Source organism: Hydra vulgaris, chromosome 13, assembly GCF_038396675.1.
Source record: "Hydra vulgaris chromosome 13, alternate assembly HydraT2T_AEP".
Taxonomy (NCBI): domain Eukaryota; kingdom Metazoa; phylum Cnidaria; class Hydrozoa; order Anthoathecata; family Hydridae; genus Hydra; species Hydra vulgaris.
This window is the reverse complement of record NC_088932.1, coordinates 24,230,602-24,249,605: the sequence shown is the minus strand read 5'-3', so window position 1 is coordinate 24,249,605 and position 19,004 is coordinate 24,230,602. Positions and strand designations below refer to the sequence as shown.

General features: G+C 26.3%; 1 protein-coding gene across 2 annotated transcripts in view; it reads left to right on the top strand.

Moving 5' to 3' along the window:
• The window catches only part of LOC100199224 (proto-oncogene tyrosine-protein kinase receptor Ret), a 28,255-nt gene extending 15,503 nt beyond the window's left edge, over nucleotides 1-12,752 (top strand). For both annotated transcript variants that reach the window (XM_065816874.1, XM_065816875.1), the window contains 9 exons: nucleotides 233-359; nucleotides 1,204-1,415; nucleotides 1,794-1,978; nucleotides 3,240-3,299; nucleotides 3,404-3,496; nucleotides 3,575-3,789; nucleotides 11,604-11,644; nucleotides 11,739-11,835; nucleotides 11,917-12,752. In XM_065816874.1, coding sequence (XP_065672946.1) covers nucleotides 233-359; nucleotides 1,204-1,415; nucleotides 1,794-1,978; nucleotides 3,240-3,299; nucleotides 3,404-3,496; nucleotides 3,575-3,789; nucleotides 11,604-11,644; nucleotides 11,739-11,835; nucleotides 11,917-12,142 — 1,256 coding nt within the window. In that variant the 3' untranslated portion in view covers nucleotides 12,143-12,752. The remainder of the gene's footprint in view (nucleotides 1-232; nucleotides 360-1,203; nucleotides 1,416-1,793; nucleotides 1,979-3,239; nucleotides 3,300-3,403; nucleotides 3,497-3,574; nucleotides 3,790-11,603; nucleotides 11,645-11,738; nucleotides 11,836-11,916) is intronic.
• Nucleotides 12,753-19,004: the final 6,252 nt, after the last annotated feature.

Here is a 19,004-nt window from a genome sequence, read left to right as displayed (position 1 = left end):
TCATGTATTTTTTTATAAATTCAAATGTTTTCTTGTAATAAATGTTATACTATATAACACAAAAATTTATTTTAAATGTTTTTTATATAAATATTAGGTGTAGAAATTTTTTGGCAATAACTGCATGTAATAACAACATAGTTATATTTAATATAACTTTAAAGTTATTATTTTTAATATCATTTGAAAAAAAAAAAAATTCTGTTTTTTAAACTGATATATTTATACCTAGCTGCAATTGCGATTCCAGTATTGGTTGTTTCTATTATAATTGTTATCATGATTTCTGTTGCTGTTGTTGTTGTTGTAAGAAATTTTAGAAGACAAGTAATGTGGAATGCAGATTCTTACATTTATGGGTGAATGTTATTTATTTTTTAATTAGTTTTTAAATTTGGTAAAGGTTTTCCCTTTATACATATAGGTAGTACATTTTCCTAAAATTGATTTTTTACAATACATAAAGTACATAAAATACATAAAATATGTAATCAGTGGTGTATTCAGGCTGATTTTGACACCGGTATACCAGTATGGGTAACCAAATTTTTAGCCCCAACTCCAGCTCGAAGTATTTCAATACTTATATAATACTTACATAAGTTTGTTTTTTTTAAAAGTGTAGAGGCTACGTTTGACTGTTTTTGGTAGCGTTTTAATGTTTTTTATGCCAATTGGTACTTGAGATCCAGAAATGTTGACGCTACCAATTGTTAAGTGGTATACTAAAAAAATAAATAGGTCCTTAATGTGTCCGCGGAGGTAAGATCCGGTATGCCCAAAAAATTTTTGGATATATTACTGGTAATCAAAATTTTTCAAATACCATTAACTTTGTTAAAGTCAGAATTAGAGCAAAAAACTTGAGAGCTGGAACCATTATTTCTAATAAAATTGAAGCTAGAGCCATTGGCTTGAAAAAATCAGAGCCGGAGCCATATATTCAAAAAAAAAATTGAGCTGGAGCCATAAATTTTTCTTCCAGCTCCCCACTGGTAGTAAGTCATAATTGGGAAACAATGCTAATTAAATTTTTTATTGATGGACATTAAAACAAAAACAATTTATGTACCCCAAGGCTACTAAAAGGTGCTCTTTGTAAAGTATGTAAAAAAAAATTATTATAAACTCATTCAATCATTTTAAACTTGGACATTAAACGAAAATGTTATTTTCTAGACACAACATTATGTTATTTTTTAGACACAACATTGATTGTTCTAAATCAACACCATGTTGGATTTTTCCTGAAAGTATAGTTTTCGATAAGAAAATTGGTGAAGGTGCTTTTGGAAATGTCTTTATAGCAAAAATCAATGCAAAAGTCCTTTCTAAAACAATGTATGCAAAACAATCTCAGTTTGTTTCAGATGATGTCAAAAATGATTTAACTGTTGCTGTAAAACTTTTAAAAGGTTTTATTTTCTATTTACCTTCTTTTTTTTATCAGTAGATATAAAAAAAAAAAATAATAAAAATATCAAACTAATAATAGTAGTTTTACTCTTAAAAGATTTTTTTTCAGAAAAAAACTGTTTTTTGATTTTTTTCTTTCGAAAAACTGCTTGGATTTAAGTCAGATAAAAGTATCTTATGTTCAATCTCAAAATAAGCAAAATTAAATTTAAAAAAAAATTAAAATTATATAAATAATTATATAAATAATAAAAAAAGTTACATTTTTATTATAATTCAAGTTTCTGATTAACGTTTTTAATTAATGTTATTATTATTTTTATTTACAACACTTTTTATTTCTTAAAGCATTTGTTATTGTTTAATAATTTTTGTAGATGGTGCAAATCAATCAGAGTTTGACAATTTTTGTGACGAAATAGATCTAATGAAAAGAATTGGATATCATAAATATATTGTCAACATGATTGGTTATTCTAAAGTCAAAAAGCCATTGTGTTTAGTTCTTGAGTATATGGAAAATGGAAATTTGTTGCATTTCTTAAGAAATACTCGCAATAAAGTAAATTTTCTTTAAATTGTTATTACCAGTTTAAGATATTATAATATTGAATATAAAAAAAAAAAGCATTTCAATTTTTTTTATATTAATTTTAACTTTTTTAATATTTAAAAACATCAATTAGCTGTGAAAGCATCAGTTTGACATAACAAGATGGTTTTCAGAGATTTCAAAATACCATCCTGTCTAACCATTGCTATATTAGACCAAGTTAGATTTCTTCAAGCTTTTTTCAAAATGTTTAAAATCTAGAATGTTCAAGAAATGAGGGGCATTAAAACTTATTATATTAACTTAAAACTTATTAATATATTAGGATGAAAATTGAAAATTTAAATATTACGATCCAATTAAAGTTAAAACTTTTTTTTTCTTTAAAATTAGTTTCGCTCAACTGGGGGTTACTGGCTGCTTTTTTAAGAGTGTTTTACCTCCAGTTCTCAACTCACCCTGCGTGATCAAATTTTTTATTTTAAGGCTTTTTGAGATTAATTAGAATTTCAAAAGTGTGAAATCTCAATAAGTTGCATAATTTGTTTAAATTAAGATAATTTGTCAGAACATTGATTTATAAAATTAAAACAGTTTAATCTAGAAAATATTAAACAAAATTTTGTTGTTATGTTGATAGAGAAAAATATCTATTTCTCCAAATATAGACATTTCTTTTATTTGATATTTCATTGAAGATAAATGTTCAATGACTAGTTAAAAAACTTTTGAACTTTGGATTCAGTTTGGATTTGTGTTAAAGCTGTAAAACAAACATTTTGGGAAACTATTTCTGTTGCTATCACCTGTAAGTTGTAACTGATCACCTGTAAGATGTGACCTGTAAGTTGTGACCTGACCAATCATTAGCCAAAGATGTTGCCTGTAAGGCAGAGAAGGAGCAATTTTGAATTTTGAGATAAGTTATAATCTTTCAGATAATGCAGAAGATAAGAAAGGATTTTGGAAGATTTAGAAAACAGGAGAACACCTATGCTGATGTTACAAACAGGTCAGGTCCGAATATGTTTGACTCATCAACATTATATTTTTGATATTATTTTGATAAATTTGCTATAATATGAATGCACTTTTCCAACTCATTCAACTTAATTAATTGAGTTTACAATAAAAAAAACCTTGATCTTTGACTCATCGACATCATCCTTGGTTTATATGTAGCTTATTTTGCATTATTTTACTTTTTTTAATGATAATGTTGAAATGTCATTTAATATTAATTAAAATAGAACATGCATGTGGTTTTTAGCTCAGAAGTACAGAGGAAACTCAAAGCTTTATGAGCACAGAAAATCCAAAGAATCTTGAGGTTTTTTTTTTGTTCAATTTATTTATTATCTAATTTTTGATTTTCTATTTAATAATTTATTATTAATTATGTAAATTAACTTATTTCATTTAAACATTTTATAGACAGTTAAATTAATACAAAATGAATCTTTGTCATCAGAAATAATTACTCCTAATGATTTGCTTAATTTTGCATTGCAAATATCATCGGGAATGGTATGAGTGTTTTAAGTTTTTGTTTATTTGTTTTAATTCAATTTCTTCTTGGCTTTTTATATGAGAATCTTCTTTCAGGAGTATCTTTCAAGTATCAAACTTGTTCACTGTGATCTTGCTGCAAGAAATATCTTAGTTGGTGCTACTAAAAATGTAAAAATATCAGGTTTTGGATTGACTCGAAAATCTGATGAAAATTTAACTTATCTAAGTTGCAAAAGTCGTCGCTTACCAGTCAAGTGGATGGCAGTGGAAGCATTATTTGATCATATGTTTACATCATACAGTGATGTGTAAATTTTTTCCTATTTTCAAATCTTTATTATTTTTTATTTTTTCTATGTGTTGCTAGAAGCATATCCATAGGTTTAATAGTCAGGAGGAGGCTGCCTGACACATACAAAGTGCTATATACCTACAATAAGGAAAATATACAAATGCTTTATACCTACATATACCTACAATAATGAAAATATACAAATGCTTTTAATATATATATATATATATATATATATATATATATATATATATATATATATATATATATATATATATATATCAATATATCAATATATCAATATATATATCAATATATCAATATATATATCAATATATCAATATATATATCAATATATCAATATATATATCAACTCTGTTGTGAGGACAAGCAATATAGTGAACAAGTTAGTTTACAAAAGAAAATTTTCAGGTTCAATTGCGTTTATAGTAAAAAAATAAAAATTTAATTGATTTTGTCATTGCATTAAATAAGTTTGTAGGAATTATTTTTTAGGCTACATAACAACAAAATGTAAAATATGTTTTATTTTAATCTGAAACCAACATGAGGCTGATAAGATTAGCCCCATTTAGTTATTGATAATACCTAATTTTATTTTTAATTTTTGTAGTATTGAACTTTTTTGAAAATTTAAGCAGTAGAACATTGTAGTTTTTGTTTGGTTTCTTTAGGGTATTTTTTAAAACTAAAACTAAAACGGTGATAAAAATATTTGTAAGAATTTCCTTGCTAAATATTTTTTAATGAATTTTTAAAATTATGTTAATGCCTTACGGTCAGTTCAGGGTTTATGGAGATTTTTGATTCCTTTGAATAGAATAATTTGGTTCAAATGTTAATCTATGTTTATATCATGTTTCTATACATTTTGAATGGAAGTTTGAAGCGTAAATTTTAAATAAAACCTAAATTTTAAATAAAACCTAAATTTTAAATAAAACCTAAATTTTAAATAAAACCTAAATTTTAAATAAAACCTAAATTTTAAATAAAACCTAAATTTTAAATAAAACCTAAATTTTAAATAAAACCTAAATTTTAAATATAACATAAATTTCTATACATTTTTTATGCGAAGTTTGAAATGGAAAGTAGGTTTTTGTTGATGTTCATTTGGTTTCAATCTTGCTTTTTTGTATTAATATTTAAAGCTGTAGAATCAAATGTTAAAGCTGTTGAATCATATATTTGCACAAAATAACAGTAAGATTTTAATCTTTTTTTTTAATTCACATGGTCTGTTATTACATTAGTAAGGCAATTTTTGCGGAATTTTTGTTAGTTTGTGGACTATTTTGCGAAATTTTTGTTAGTTTGTGGACTAATACAAGATATTATTCTAACAGACTAATAGCTTACAGTTTTACTGTCCCTTACTAGTTTTCTTCAATGAATTATTGAAAAGTATCACTACGAAAGTACTTGCTGCTTCTTTCATCAAATCAGTTTCATCTTTTTCATCAAATATTCTTTCATCATTTAGTGACTTTTTAATTGATTTGCTTTTGTGTGATCCAACTTACAAAATTCCTGCTTTATTGTTTTTGTTAATTGGTTGCACTGGTAAAATGTTTAAGTTTACCTTATTTCTATTGTTTATATATTAAATATATTATAAAATACAAGATTTTCAAACCTAATTTGTATATTTACTCTATCTGTGACTGGTCTCTTATTGTCAAGCAGGCTATACAAAAAAAAAAAACCAAGAAAAGTACCAAGATATATGTAAAACTATTATGTTACCTTATGGAAAGGATAAAATGCCTCGAGGATGGATATACCAACAGGATAATGATCCCAAACATGCAGCCAAATCGAATTTAGAGTTTTTCAAAAAGAGTAAAGTTAATGTTTTGAAGTGGCCATCCCAATCACCTGACTTAAATCCCATTGAATATCTATGGGAACATGTTGATAATCAAATAAAAGGAATCAAGCCTACAAGTTATGCTGATTTAATAAAATTAAGGAAATATGGGACTTAATTTCCATTGATGTTTGCATTCATTTAGTTGACTCTATGCCCAATAGATGCCAAGCTATTCTTGATTTTAAAGGATATCCTACAAAATACTAATTTGATTTTGCTTTTGTTTAAATTTGTTTATTAAATATTGTTGAAAAATTTTTACTATATATAAAAAAATGCTTTGTCCGCAAATTTTTGAACTTATCAAAAATTATTGATTTGTATACTAATTTTAAAATCTTAATTAGATAGTCATTATTTGTTCAAAACATAATTCTAAACTTGAAAACCTTTTTATTGGTATATAACACAGGTCAACAAAAAAAAATTTTTTTCCGGTGCTGAGCAAACAATTTGTTTTTTGTATAGCATTTCTCGTTTTGATTTCAAATATGCAACTCTTTTTTTACCATCACGTCAAGTTGTAAAGATATTTAGGTTCAAACCTTAAGAATTTAGGGTAAAGTCCCTAATATTGCCGGAAAAAAAAGTTATTCAAAAGTATGTCAACCTGGGTTTTTATGTATTATCGCTGAATAACATTCTGTTGAAATTTTTTTAAGAGTCTTTAGCATTTTTTTTACATAATTTTTTTGTCAATAAATTTTAAGGAAAATATTTATATTTTCTAAAATCTCTATGAAAATCCGCTTCTTTTGAGACCCAGGTTGACATACTTCTGAATAACTTTTTTTTCGACAATATTAGGGACTTTACCCTAAATACTTAAGATTTGAACCTAAATATCTTTACAACTTGACGTGATGGTAAAAAAAGAGTTACATATTTGAAATCAAAATGAGAAATGCTATACAAAAAACAAATTGTTTGCTCGGCACCAGAAAAAAAAAATTTTTTTGTTGACCTGTGTAATATGTTGGCTTTAGTGAAGTATGTGCTGATAAATAAGTAAAATTATTTTTTTTCCTGTCCACAAACTTTTGGATGCTACTATATATATATATATATATATATATATATATATATATATATATATATATATATATATATATACAGGGTGTTAGCTAGCCCAATGGTGCCACATATAACACAGAATTCCCAATAGGTTTAAAATTCCTAAAAGTCAATGACCTTTGTCATTTTTTTTTATTGGTATATAATATGTTGGCTTTAGTGAAGTTTGTGCTGATAAATAAGTAAAATTATTTTTTCCTGTCCGCAAACTTTTGGACACTACTGTATATATATATATATATATATATATATATATATATATATATATATATATATATATATATATATATATATATATATATATATATATATATATATATACACACAGGGTGTTAGCTAGCCCAATGGTGCCACGTATAACGCGGAATTCCCAATGGGCTTAAAATTCCTAAAAGTCAATGACCTTTGTTGTTTTTTTTTAGTTTTTTCGGACTTTTTCTTGAAAATTCCCAACATTTTCTCCAACAACAACAATAAAAATTCCCAATACGGCAAAAATGCGGTATAAAATTATTTGTATATATGTATGTATGTATATATATATATATATATATATATATATATATATATATATATGTATATATATATATATATATATATATATATATATATATATATATATATATATATATATATATATATATGTATGTATGTATATATATATATATAACTCCTAACTAATTGTCAAAAACTTTTTCCGTATTTTCTTTACAAAAAGTAAAAATTAAAATGCAAGACCAGAATTTTTTTTTATTACTTGATAGACTGCCTGCCCCAACCAAACCCTCAGTCGATGTAGCATAACTCCATTGCGAGTCAGGCTAAAAGATAGTCGATGTAGCAGCACTCTGTTGCGAGTCAGGCTATTTGTCAGTCGATGTAGCAGCACTCCGTTGCGAGTCAGGCTATAAGATAGTCGATGTAGCAACACTCCGTGCATGATTTACAGTAAAAAAAATAAAAATTTAAATTATTAAAACACTTTATTAAAAAAAAAAAAAAAAAAAAAACATTTTATGAAAAAAAAAAAAAAAAAAAAACATTGTTTGTTTTTTAAAAAAAATTAAGAATTTTTTAAAAACATTCTGGTCAATTAAATTTATGTTTTTGCGGTTTTTTTAAAAAACAAATAATTTGTAAATAAATTAATGGTTTTAACTTTCTGACAATATGGAAATGTTGGACTAAAGTCAAAAGTAATTAAAAGTGACGTATTTGTTGACAAAAGAATCATTTTTTACCTTCCGTTCTCCCAAATGCAACAATTTATAGAACTATATATTTATATATATATATATATATATATATATATATATATATATATATATATATATATATATATATATATATATATATTGATAAATAAAGATTTTGCATATGAAGATGCTCTTTTAAGGTTAAAAAATTTGGAAGAAGACAAATCAAGTGGTGTTAATAATTTACATTCAGCTATTTTTAAAAATTGTGCATCAACCTTCCCCATTCCACTTACATATATTTTCAAAGAGTCATTTGAAACCAGTGCAATTTAGATCAGCAAAAATGTAAAACTGCCAGTGCTATTTAGATCATCTGAAATGTAAAACCGCATAAAAAATTGCTTAAACTATCAGCTTATGGAATATCTGGTCAACAATTCAATGGATTGAAGCCTTTTTAAAAGAAAGGAAACAAAAAGTTGTGATTTGTGAAATTATATCCTCTTGGGCAGAAATTACCAGTGGTGTGTCACAGGGTTCAGTAATTGGACCATTTTTTTCGTTCTATTTATGAATGATTTGCTTGAAACTCTAAAAAACATAAACAAGCTGTATAAAGATGACACCAAAATTTTGAATGAAACACTTTCCTGTGCATCAGCACTTTCTTTGCAATCAGATCTCGATTTAACTTTTAAATGGACTCAAGAGCATTTCTAAATGTATGGTCATGCACTTTGGCCAGAATAACAAAAAATCACCCTTTTTTTTCAATAAACAAAAGTTAGACATAACAGAATCTGAAAGTGATCTTGGAGTAATCTTCTCAAGCAATCTGAAATGGAAAAATCATGTAATAAAATGCATAGAAAAAGCCGACCAAATGTTGGTTCAGATTAAAAAATGCCTTGTTTGTTTAGATATTAGACTTCTGAAAATACTTTATGCTTCTTTTGTGCAATAACTGTTAGTTATTCAAAAGGGTGAAATTAATTTGATAGAAAGAATCCAACATCGTGCAACTCAATTAATGCCATCATTCAAGAAAACTATGAGAATCGCCTCTTGAATTGACAACCTTGGCAAAAAGAAGACGAAGAGGAGACAACTTTTTAAATTCTTTAACGGTTTCAACAATTTGGAAACAATTTAAAAAAATAGTCTTCAACAAACTCAAACGAGATGTCAGCGCTTTAAATAGCTTAAAGAAATCACTAAGCAAGCATGTTGTTAAAATTTTTTATTAAATTTGATAATTGTGAAATAGCTTGCTAAGCAAGTTGGTTAACGCACAATCAGTTTTAAAGCAAATTAGCTGTCATAGTCTGTTAATACCACACTCATTGGCTTACACCAGTTACAGCAATTACTAATACTAATTTGACTATGTATTGAATTTGACATTGTGTTTTGACAATGTATTATTGATCTTTGACAACATTTTTTTAATTTATTCAATTGTTAAATCACATTAAAGCTACAAATAAATTATTATAATTATTTATTCATACAGATTATTCGATTTTAAAAGCTTTAAATACAGGAAGTATTTTCCATTTTTACAAGATTTAATATCCACAAAATTTAAGTGCTGAAAAAAAAAGTAAAAAATTTTAATTGAGAAAGAGTGATGATATGAAAGCCAAAAGATATTAAAAAATATCTTAAGTTTTTGGCATCAAATGTACAATTGTTTATGAAATAATTGTCAATTTACCAAAGCAATTTTAATTTTGGAAAATTGTTGAGGTTCTATTTTAAAATTAAAGCTTCTAAAACAACAAGTTAAAATAATCAAATCTTGGTTGATGTAGATTGTATAACTTCCTTGAACAGAATCCCTAGTAAGATAATCAAAGGTATTGAATCTTGATTTCAGAATCAAGATTCAATTTTCCACTATTGCACAATAATGACTTTACTCTTTGATTAATTGGTGTCTTTGGTATTTTGAAATTCAGGATTAATTTAATTTTTTTAAATTAATCCTGAGTTTCAAAATACTAAAGACATCAATGAGACACAAAGAGGTTATGCCATTAAACTTAAAGCTCATTTAGAGCAGCCATGGAGCAATGGTTAGAGTTCTGACTAAGAAACAAGAGGTTTGAGGTTTGATGTTGGCTGTAGCCCAATAAACGTTGGTAAACATTGCTAAAAGAAAGAGTTTTCAACTTTCTGGTTAAATGCTTAACTGCATTTTTTGTTTCTTAAATTGGAGCAATGACTATAGCAGTTGTTTTCATATTGAAATGAAAGTGAATATCTAAAAAGTAGGTATTCATAATACTATATTTGTCATGGACAATGTCTGTATTCATTAAATGTTAAGCGTTAAAAATGTAATTACAGATGGGCAATTGAACTTGTTGTATTTACCATCAAACTCATCATTTCTTGATCCTATTGAAAGTTTAACAAAAGAAGAGAAATTACTAAACAAACAGATCCATGAAATGAGGCTAAGTTAATGTCCTCAATTTAAGTCTTGTCACAGACTGCACTAGTTCGCAATATGTGGTCTTATATTCCAAGATGTCTCAATTGCGAAGAAATTTTTGATTGATAAAGTAATCAAAATTTATTTAAAAATATTTTCATAAATCAATGAAATTTAATGAAAAATTAGTGACTCACTTTCAAAATACAATGATACAATGTCAAAATGCACCCATGGTCAAATTGGGCTAAGAAACCCTGTATAAAATAAATTTGAAAGAAAATTAAATAATCATAAAATGCTCCTTTTTAATCTCTTATAAAATCTTTATTTTTGGCTTTAGGTAAACTTTTTCTTATAAAATCAGTTCAACGTTTGAAACATCTAAAAACTAGTTAAAAAAATCAAGTTTTTACATTATTTTACAGAATTTTTTTTTTTTTTAAAGTTAATTTACCTCTTTAAGGCATAGAAGGTCATTACAGTTGAGGAGGCTACTGTAATTTTGGTTACAACCCTCTCTCAACTCTATAACTCTGAATAACGAACCTTGACGAACAAGGCGCTGCGCCGAGAAGTAAGTTAAACAAAGTATTTTAATTCTGTTGCTCTAGATCGGTTATGATCGTTTTTCTTTTTTAAATTAAAACTAGTTTTCTGTTATTATTCAAAATCTTTTAAATTTAATGACTTCTAATACCTAATGGTAGGGATTCCAGATTTTTTAAATGAGATTATTGTTTCTTAACGCTTTGTATCGTTTGTTATCGCAAGTTTATTTCATTTATTAATACAAAGTTTCTGATCTAACCTAAAGCAACAGAATTGTAATTCTCCTGTTTTAAATGAAATTTAAAACAAGAGAATTCTAGGGAATTTCTGTTGGCAAATGTCTTTGTTCCATTTTTGATAGTTATATGGTAAATATTTCTCTTTTATCTAGTTTTTTGAAGGAGTGATCATAGATATATATATACATAGATCCACTGAGATTGTGAGTTAACTTATTCATATCTACTATGAAGGTCATCTTCTACGTTATAAAAAATTTCGTTATACTTTATTCTTTTTTAAAAATCTCTGAATTTAAGTTTTCAAAATGAAATATACCATAATACCCATACATATTTGTACGTGTGTGTGCGTGTGTTTGTGTCTTGGTTTTTTACGTGTTTGTGTGTATTGTTTTAATAATAAAATGGTTTCAAAATTTATTTTAGGTGGGCATTTGGAATTGTTTTGTTTGAAATTGTTACACTAGGTACGTTTAAGCAAAAAGCTATGCTGTAAAATTTGTCAATTTGTTATATGCTATTTAAAATTTTATAAGTTTTGTGTTAATTTTTGGTATACAGGAGGATCGCCTTATCCTACAGTAAGTGATTGTGAACTACTACCACTTTTAAAGTCTGGCTACAGGATGGATCGACCAAAAAATTGCTCTCAACCTATGTAATTTTTTTTTTAATTTTTTTTTTATTACCCTTGAAAATGATTTTCATTGCAAAAACATCAGATTTTTTTCATTTTTAGGTATGACGTAATAGTACAGTGTTGGAATGAAGCACCTTTACAGCGACCAACTTTTACTGAGTTGCGCAAGCTTTTTGAGGAAATAATTTCTCGAGGTGACAGTTACATAAGTTTTGATATCGACGAAGAAAATAGTTATTACAAGGTACACAGCATGTCGTCTGAAACAAGTGATATTTTGAAAAAAGAATTATTTAAAGCGCCTGGCGTAGAAACATCTATTTAGGAAGTTTACAACAAAGACAGTTGTTTGTGAAGATTCGAATCTTTAAGATGTTCAATGTTTTTAGTTTAATTTTTTATATATATATATATTAAACTTAGATTTTAAGTTTAATATATCAATATAATACAAACTTATTTAAATATTTTTAAAACGTCATTTAATTTTTTATCAACAATTTTTATAATCTTTCTTTTTGACTATTTCTTACTAATCAGTTAAATTTTTCGAATATATATTTTGTGAATACCTCAATTTTTAATGTTTGTACTTATTTTGTGTATATTTTGATTTTTTACTGTTTGTACATATTTATTTTGTGTATACCTCGATTTTTTTTACTGTTTGTACATATTTATTTTGTGTATACCTCGATTTTTTTTACTGTTTGTACATATTTATTTTGTGTATACCTTAATTTTTTTTACTGTTTGTACATATTTATTTTGTGTATACCTCGATTTTTTTTACTGTTTGTACATATTTATTTTGTGTATACCTCGATTTTTTTTACTGTTTGTACTTATTTATTTTTTTAACTTTATGCTATTTAAATGCAGAACTATTTAATGTAACATTTATTATCATATAGAATTATAGAAATATTGTTTAACCTTGGTGGTTTTGAGACGATGTGTTTTGGGTCGGGTATCACATAAAGTGAACAAGTTCTTAAAAACAATAAAACCAATAGTGAACAGATTTTGAAAAAATATTTTGCGAAGAATATCTATATTGTTATATAGAGATCATAAATATTATTAAAACGTGTGTAACATTAAAATAATATTAGTAAAAAATGTCGGAAAAGCACAACAGTGCGCAAGGTCCTACACAAGAACTTGCGATTGTATGCTTGCAAAGTGCAACTCTTACAGGCACTCGAGCCAAATGATAAACCAAGACGAAAAGAGCTTGCAGTTAACATAAATAACTTGCAGTTAACTGAATTTCCTAGGATGAAACATTCCTCAGACAAGTTTGTTTTAGTGATGAGGCATCGTTTAATGTTTCAGGGAAACTGAACAAACACAATGAGAGAATCTAAGGATCAGAACACCCCCACATGGCTAGAGAAACTAAGTGTAATAGCCAGGTGAATGTGTGGTGTAAGATCATGTACAATCGAATAGTTGGTTCATTTTTCTTTTAATAAATGACCTTCAAACAACCATCATTTTTCAGCAAGATGGCATCACCACATTGGGAGTTGCATGTTCGTGGGATCCTCGATTAAACATTTTCAGACCAGTAGATTGGAAGGGATCGGCCAGTTCCTTAGCCGCCACGTTCACCAGATATCATTCCCTTGGACTTCTTTCTATGGGGCTATGTTAAAGATATTGTGTATCGAACACAGCTAAAGACATTAATAACCTAAAGCAAAGGATTACTGATGTCATTGCCACAACTCATGAGGCTATGCTAAAGCGAACATGGCAAGAAAATGAGTACCGTCTTGATGTGCTTCGTGCAACTAAAGGTGCCCATGTAGAAGAGTATGAAAATATGTAAAACAAACTTTAATAAACGCTAAATATAATAGAACAAACCTGAATAAAATATGTAATCAATTGCATTGGTAATAAATATTTGAAATGGTAAAAAGACTTTGTTGACACCTTGTATATATATATACATATATATATATATATATATATATATATATATATATATATATATATATATATATATATATATATATATATATATATATATATAGAGAGAGAGAGAGAGAGAGAGAGAGAGAGAGAGAGAGAGAGAGAGAGAGAGAGAGAGAGAGAGCTTAGAATTTAATACCATAAGAATTAAAAGTAATAATTATTACTATATAATATTAGTATAATTTGTACCAATAGACTGGTTATTTATGAAGAAAAAAGCCTTCCATCTCATTCTTTAATCAATATCTCAGTTTTTTCAAGCGATCACAATTTGTAATCTTTATTTGATATTATAGGTATAGTATAGGTATATTTTTTATTGAATAATTAAGGTTAATTTTCTCCATTTTTTCATGAGTTGAGAAGAGTGCTCAACAGGAGTCTCAATATTTAGTCAGCCTCAACGTATAAACTCTGAGAAACTTTAAAATTTATTTTGTCTATTGTCAAGGTGTAAAAAAAAGAAAATTAAATAAAAACGGCAAATACAAAAACAATATTGTTTTAATGATTAAAAATATTTTTGTTTTTTATTGGTGGGTGATCTTTTAAAAAAAACAAATCTCAATACAATATCCAAAATTCTTGAAAAGCTTGCTTTAACTTGGCTTCTTCCACATGTAACTTTAACTGTAAACTTCAATCCTTTTCAATCTGGTTTTAGGTCTAATCACTAAACAGACACAGCACCCCTAAAGATATGCAATGACATCCAGTTGAACATTGATGATGCTTTAACCACCATTCTCTTCTCTCAGGACATATCTGTAACATTAGATACAATCAATCACAACCTGCTAATTGCTTGTTTAAAAAATGAATTTGGTGTCACAGATCATCATACTATTATTTTACTTCTTACCTTATGGCTGACAAAGAACAAATTTGTTCATTAAGTGTAACTTTTACTTTAAATAATTTTTTAAATTATATTAAATGGTATTTTAATATATTATTTTGCCTATGCAAAATACCGCCTTATGACTTTATCCCTCATGTTTCCCCGACAAATATTTAGCCATATCATGAAGTTAAAGCTGTAAACATTTTGTTTGCAACAACAAGGGTCAGTTACGTAACTAAGTTTATATTTGGCTTGTTTATATTATTTTTAAAATTGTTACTTTAGAAAAGTGGTATCATATATTTTGTACCACTTTTATTTCCAATAGGTGTTGATGCATGTGGAAATTATAGTGTGTATTTTTAATTAAAATATTTTTGAAGCTTGTTTACAAATTTGTTTTGGAGACCAAAACATTGGTCTTCAAACCATGCTAGCTTGTAAAAAAAATGATGAGACTGAAAAAATCATTATTATTATTACATACAAAAAAACATTTTGAAACAAACAATATGTAAAGCTCATTTTTTTTAATATTTTATGAAATTTACGATGTAAATTTTCCAAAATGCGAGATTTGTAAAACAAATAAAAATATAAAATCACCCTGGATTACATAAGATTTAAGAAAATCCTCGAAGATAAAACAAAAACTGTATATTAAATACCTGAAATTTAAAACAATTATATTCACACCATATATATATATATATATATATATATATATATATATATATATATATATATATATATATATATATATATATATATATATATATATATATATATATATATATATATATATATATATATATATATATGTAGACCATACGGGTAAAATCACTGAGGTCACATTTTTCTCATTTTAAGAAAAATGAAATTTAGTGTTTTATTTTTATTTTATCTTTCGAATTCTCTAGCATAATTTTTGTAAATGGCTTTATTTTCAACTGATTCGGATTTCAAGTACTTAATATATAATTTTTGTTTAATTTTGGAAGATATTTTTTAATACTTTATTTTTTAGAAGCCGGAGTTGAGCTGTAAAAAAAACTTTCAGCTCCACAAGCCTGCTCAAAAGAACAGAGAAATAATAATTTAAATAAGTTAGTAGAAAGTCACTTATCAAACTTATACCATTTAACACTGTGTTTTATCAATAAAGACTTATCAGAAATGAGAATAATCAAATTATTAAAACTTTTTGTTTGTTTGCTCTATCATCTATGTGCTCATTTTTATAAAACGAAGATTAATATAATTAATACAACAGTTGTTATTTTTCCCTTATTAAAATTTTTCTTATTATATTTTTATCTGGCAGTGGATTGCTATTATAGCAAAACATAAGACTTAAAGCAATTAGAATTAAGACTTTTTTGTTAAAAGTCAAAAAAATCAATGTTGTATCACTTATTTTAATTATTTTTTTTCTTAATTATAAAATTAGAACAAATAATGAACAGTACTATTTAATAAAAAACAAAAAAAGTTGGTTAAACTTTTGAAGTTCAACTAAACTCCAGAGTTGTTAGAAAACTAAAATAAATGAAAAAATTTTATACATTTTTTATGATAAAGTAAAGTTGATTGTACTATAAAAGTTTTAAAAACTTTTGGTTTTCTATATTAGATACTTAATATATTTACACCATTGTAATATTTAAAATGAAAAGAAATTGAAAAAAAAGGAGGTGGACCCTCATATTTAAAACAGGTAAAAAAGGATATCTTTAACATTATATTTTATATTTACCATTAAAGTTTTCCTCATTATAAAGTGTGATTTTATATTGTTTTTTTGCAAAGTAAAGTTATTTTTTACTTTTCATATCTTCATGACTCAAAGAAATTTATATTATTTTATTTAAATTAATTTTTTAAGCAATTTTATATATAGAGAAAATATAATTAAATGGCAATAATGGCAAAGTTAGATGCTTTTGATTCTACTACTACAAAAATTCAACCATTAAATAGGTATGAGAAATTCATACTTATAGTATTTTAGCATTTAGTTTAAGCTATATCATTTGTTTATCAGTTAAAATTCATATTTACCAATTTAGGAAAAAATACGTTTCAGACTTTGATAAAGATAGAATAATTCAAATGCATAATGCAGATTGATCTTTGCGTAATATTTCCAAAGAAGTTAGATGTGGTAAATCTACAGTTCAAAGAGTTATGCCCAGATTTGTTTCTCAAAATTCAATTAGCAGAAAGTCAGGGTCAGGAAGAAAGTGAAAAACGACAGAGAGAGAAGATCGATTGATTGTGAGGGAAGTGATGAAGAATCATAGGAATCAGATAAAGCAAAATTTAAACCTTGAACACTTATGTAGCAATACAATTGTTGCAAGAATAAAGAAAGGTGAAGAGTTTATTTCAGGGTGGCAAACAAAAAAGCCTTTTATAAACAAGAAAAATCGTGTTAAGAGATAAAAATGGTGCAGAGATAATTTAGGCTGGACTTCTGATCAATGGAAACGTATCATATGGACAGATGAGTCACCTTTTGTGCTACAATATGGTAATCGAGAAAGAATCTAAAAAAAAAGGTGAACCATATAACCCAGAGTGCACACGTGCCACAGTAAAACATGACAAATAAACCATGCATTTGCTGCTCATGGAGCGGGAAACCTGTACAGAGTTAAAGGAACTATGGACCAACATAAATACCATTATATTTTAGTTCACCAAATAAAACCAAGTATAACACATCTATTTCCAAATGGAAACTATATATTTCAGCAAGACAATGACTCAAAGCATACAGCAAAAAAAAAAAAAAGTATATACAAGAGACTGGTAAACTTACCTTTGAATGGCCGGCACAATCACCTGATCTTAATCCAATTGAGAACATGTGGTCTATATTAAATTCTAAACTAAAAGACAGTAAACCTTGTAATGAAGATGAATTATTTTTCACACTTTCAAAAGGTTGGAATTCACTGGAAGTTAGCTTGTTAACAAAACTAGTTGAAAGCATGCCCCACAGATGCCAAGTGGTTATTGATGCAAAAGGTTATGCGACCAAGTATTGAAAATGAATATTATACTTAAAACTGATTGAATTTCTATTTCGTTGTATCAAGGGAAAATGTAATTGCATTAAACATTCTATATTAAACAACAAAGATGTAAAAAATTAGAAAATATGCTCAATTTTACCATTCTTTTTTAAAAAAGTTTTTCCTGTTTTAGTTGATTTTTACTAATTCCATATGATTTTTACTAGTTTTGTTATAAGTCTAACTGTTTTATTAAATTTTTTATTTATCTTTAATGACAAATATTGTGTAATAAAAATTATTATTTGACATATTTTAAATAAAGCTAAAAAATATTCAAGAAAAAATTAATTTTTTTTGCTTTTTTTAAAAAAATCATGCTGTCTCATTTTTTATTGAGGACACTGTATATATATTTTTTATTTATTTTAATTCAATAAGTATTTAAAATTGCATAGCACATAAATGAATTTTATAATTTTTTCTTTATAATGTATCTGGAGTATTATTCTTTTAGGTTAAAAATAATAAGTGGGAGATGTACAGATAGTGAATTACTTACGAAGGTCTTTGATACCATCTCGAAGTATACATAAATATTTCTGAACAAACGTTTTTTGATACAAGGTAGTGTTAGCATTATTGGTTTTATATAATAATCTGTTAGGGTTTCTGCCTGTGGTTTGAAATAGTTTTGAAGTTATTGCATGTGTTGGGTTTGATAGGAACTTCTTAAGTAATTTTATATTTGTTTTATCAAGTAGTTCTTCGATACTGTAACAGTTATTGAATTGGTGTGATTTTATGACATTGATCTCAATAACTTTGAGTGATTGTTTGTGGAACAGTTGTAGCTCTTTTTTTGCTGCAATACTGCAAGACGAGAGTATAGGGGCGCTTTACAGAATGTGAGAAAGGATCTTAGGTTATAGTGCGTAGGATCTATAAATTTGAAGTAGGTTTAATTGAGTGTGACCAATTTTTCTAAGGCACCTTAGCAAGTAGAGTACTGACTTAATAGTATTATGAACTTATATCCATTGATCATCCCAGTTAAGATTTTTGTTTATTAGGATTCCTAACAGAACTGGTGACAGATTATCAGGGTCTTGTGATTTAGACTTTACTTTGCTTAGTTGGGTTAAAGTGTTATTGAAAGTAAAGATGGGATTTGCAGGTTGATCTGCATTTATGTTAATAAAAATTGAGATATCATAAATTTTTTTATCTTTCCAAACATTATGATAATGATCGTTTAGTTTTTTAGCAAGATTTTTAGAAATTGATGGTTTATTTGCAGACTTATTAAATTGTTTTGCTTTTTTCCAAAAATCAGT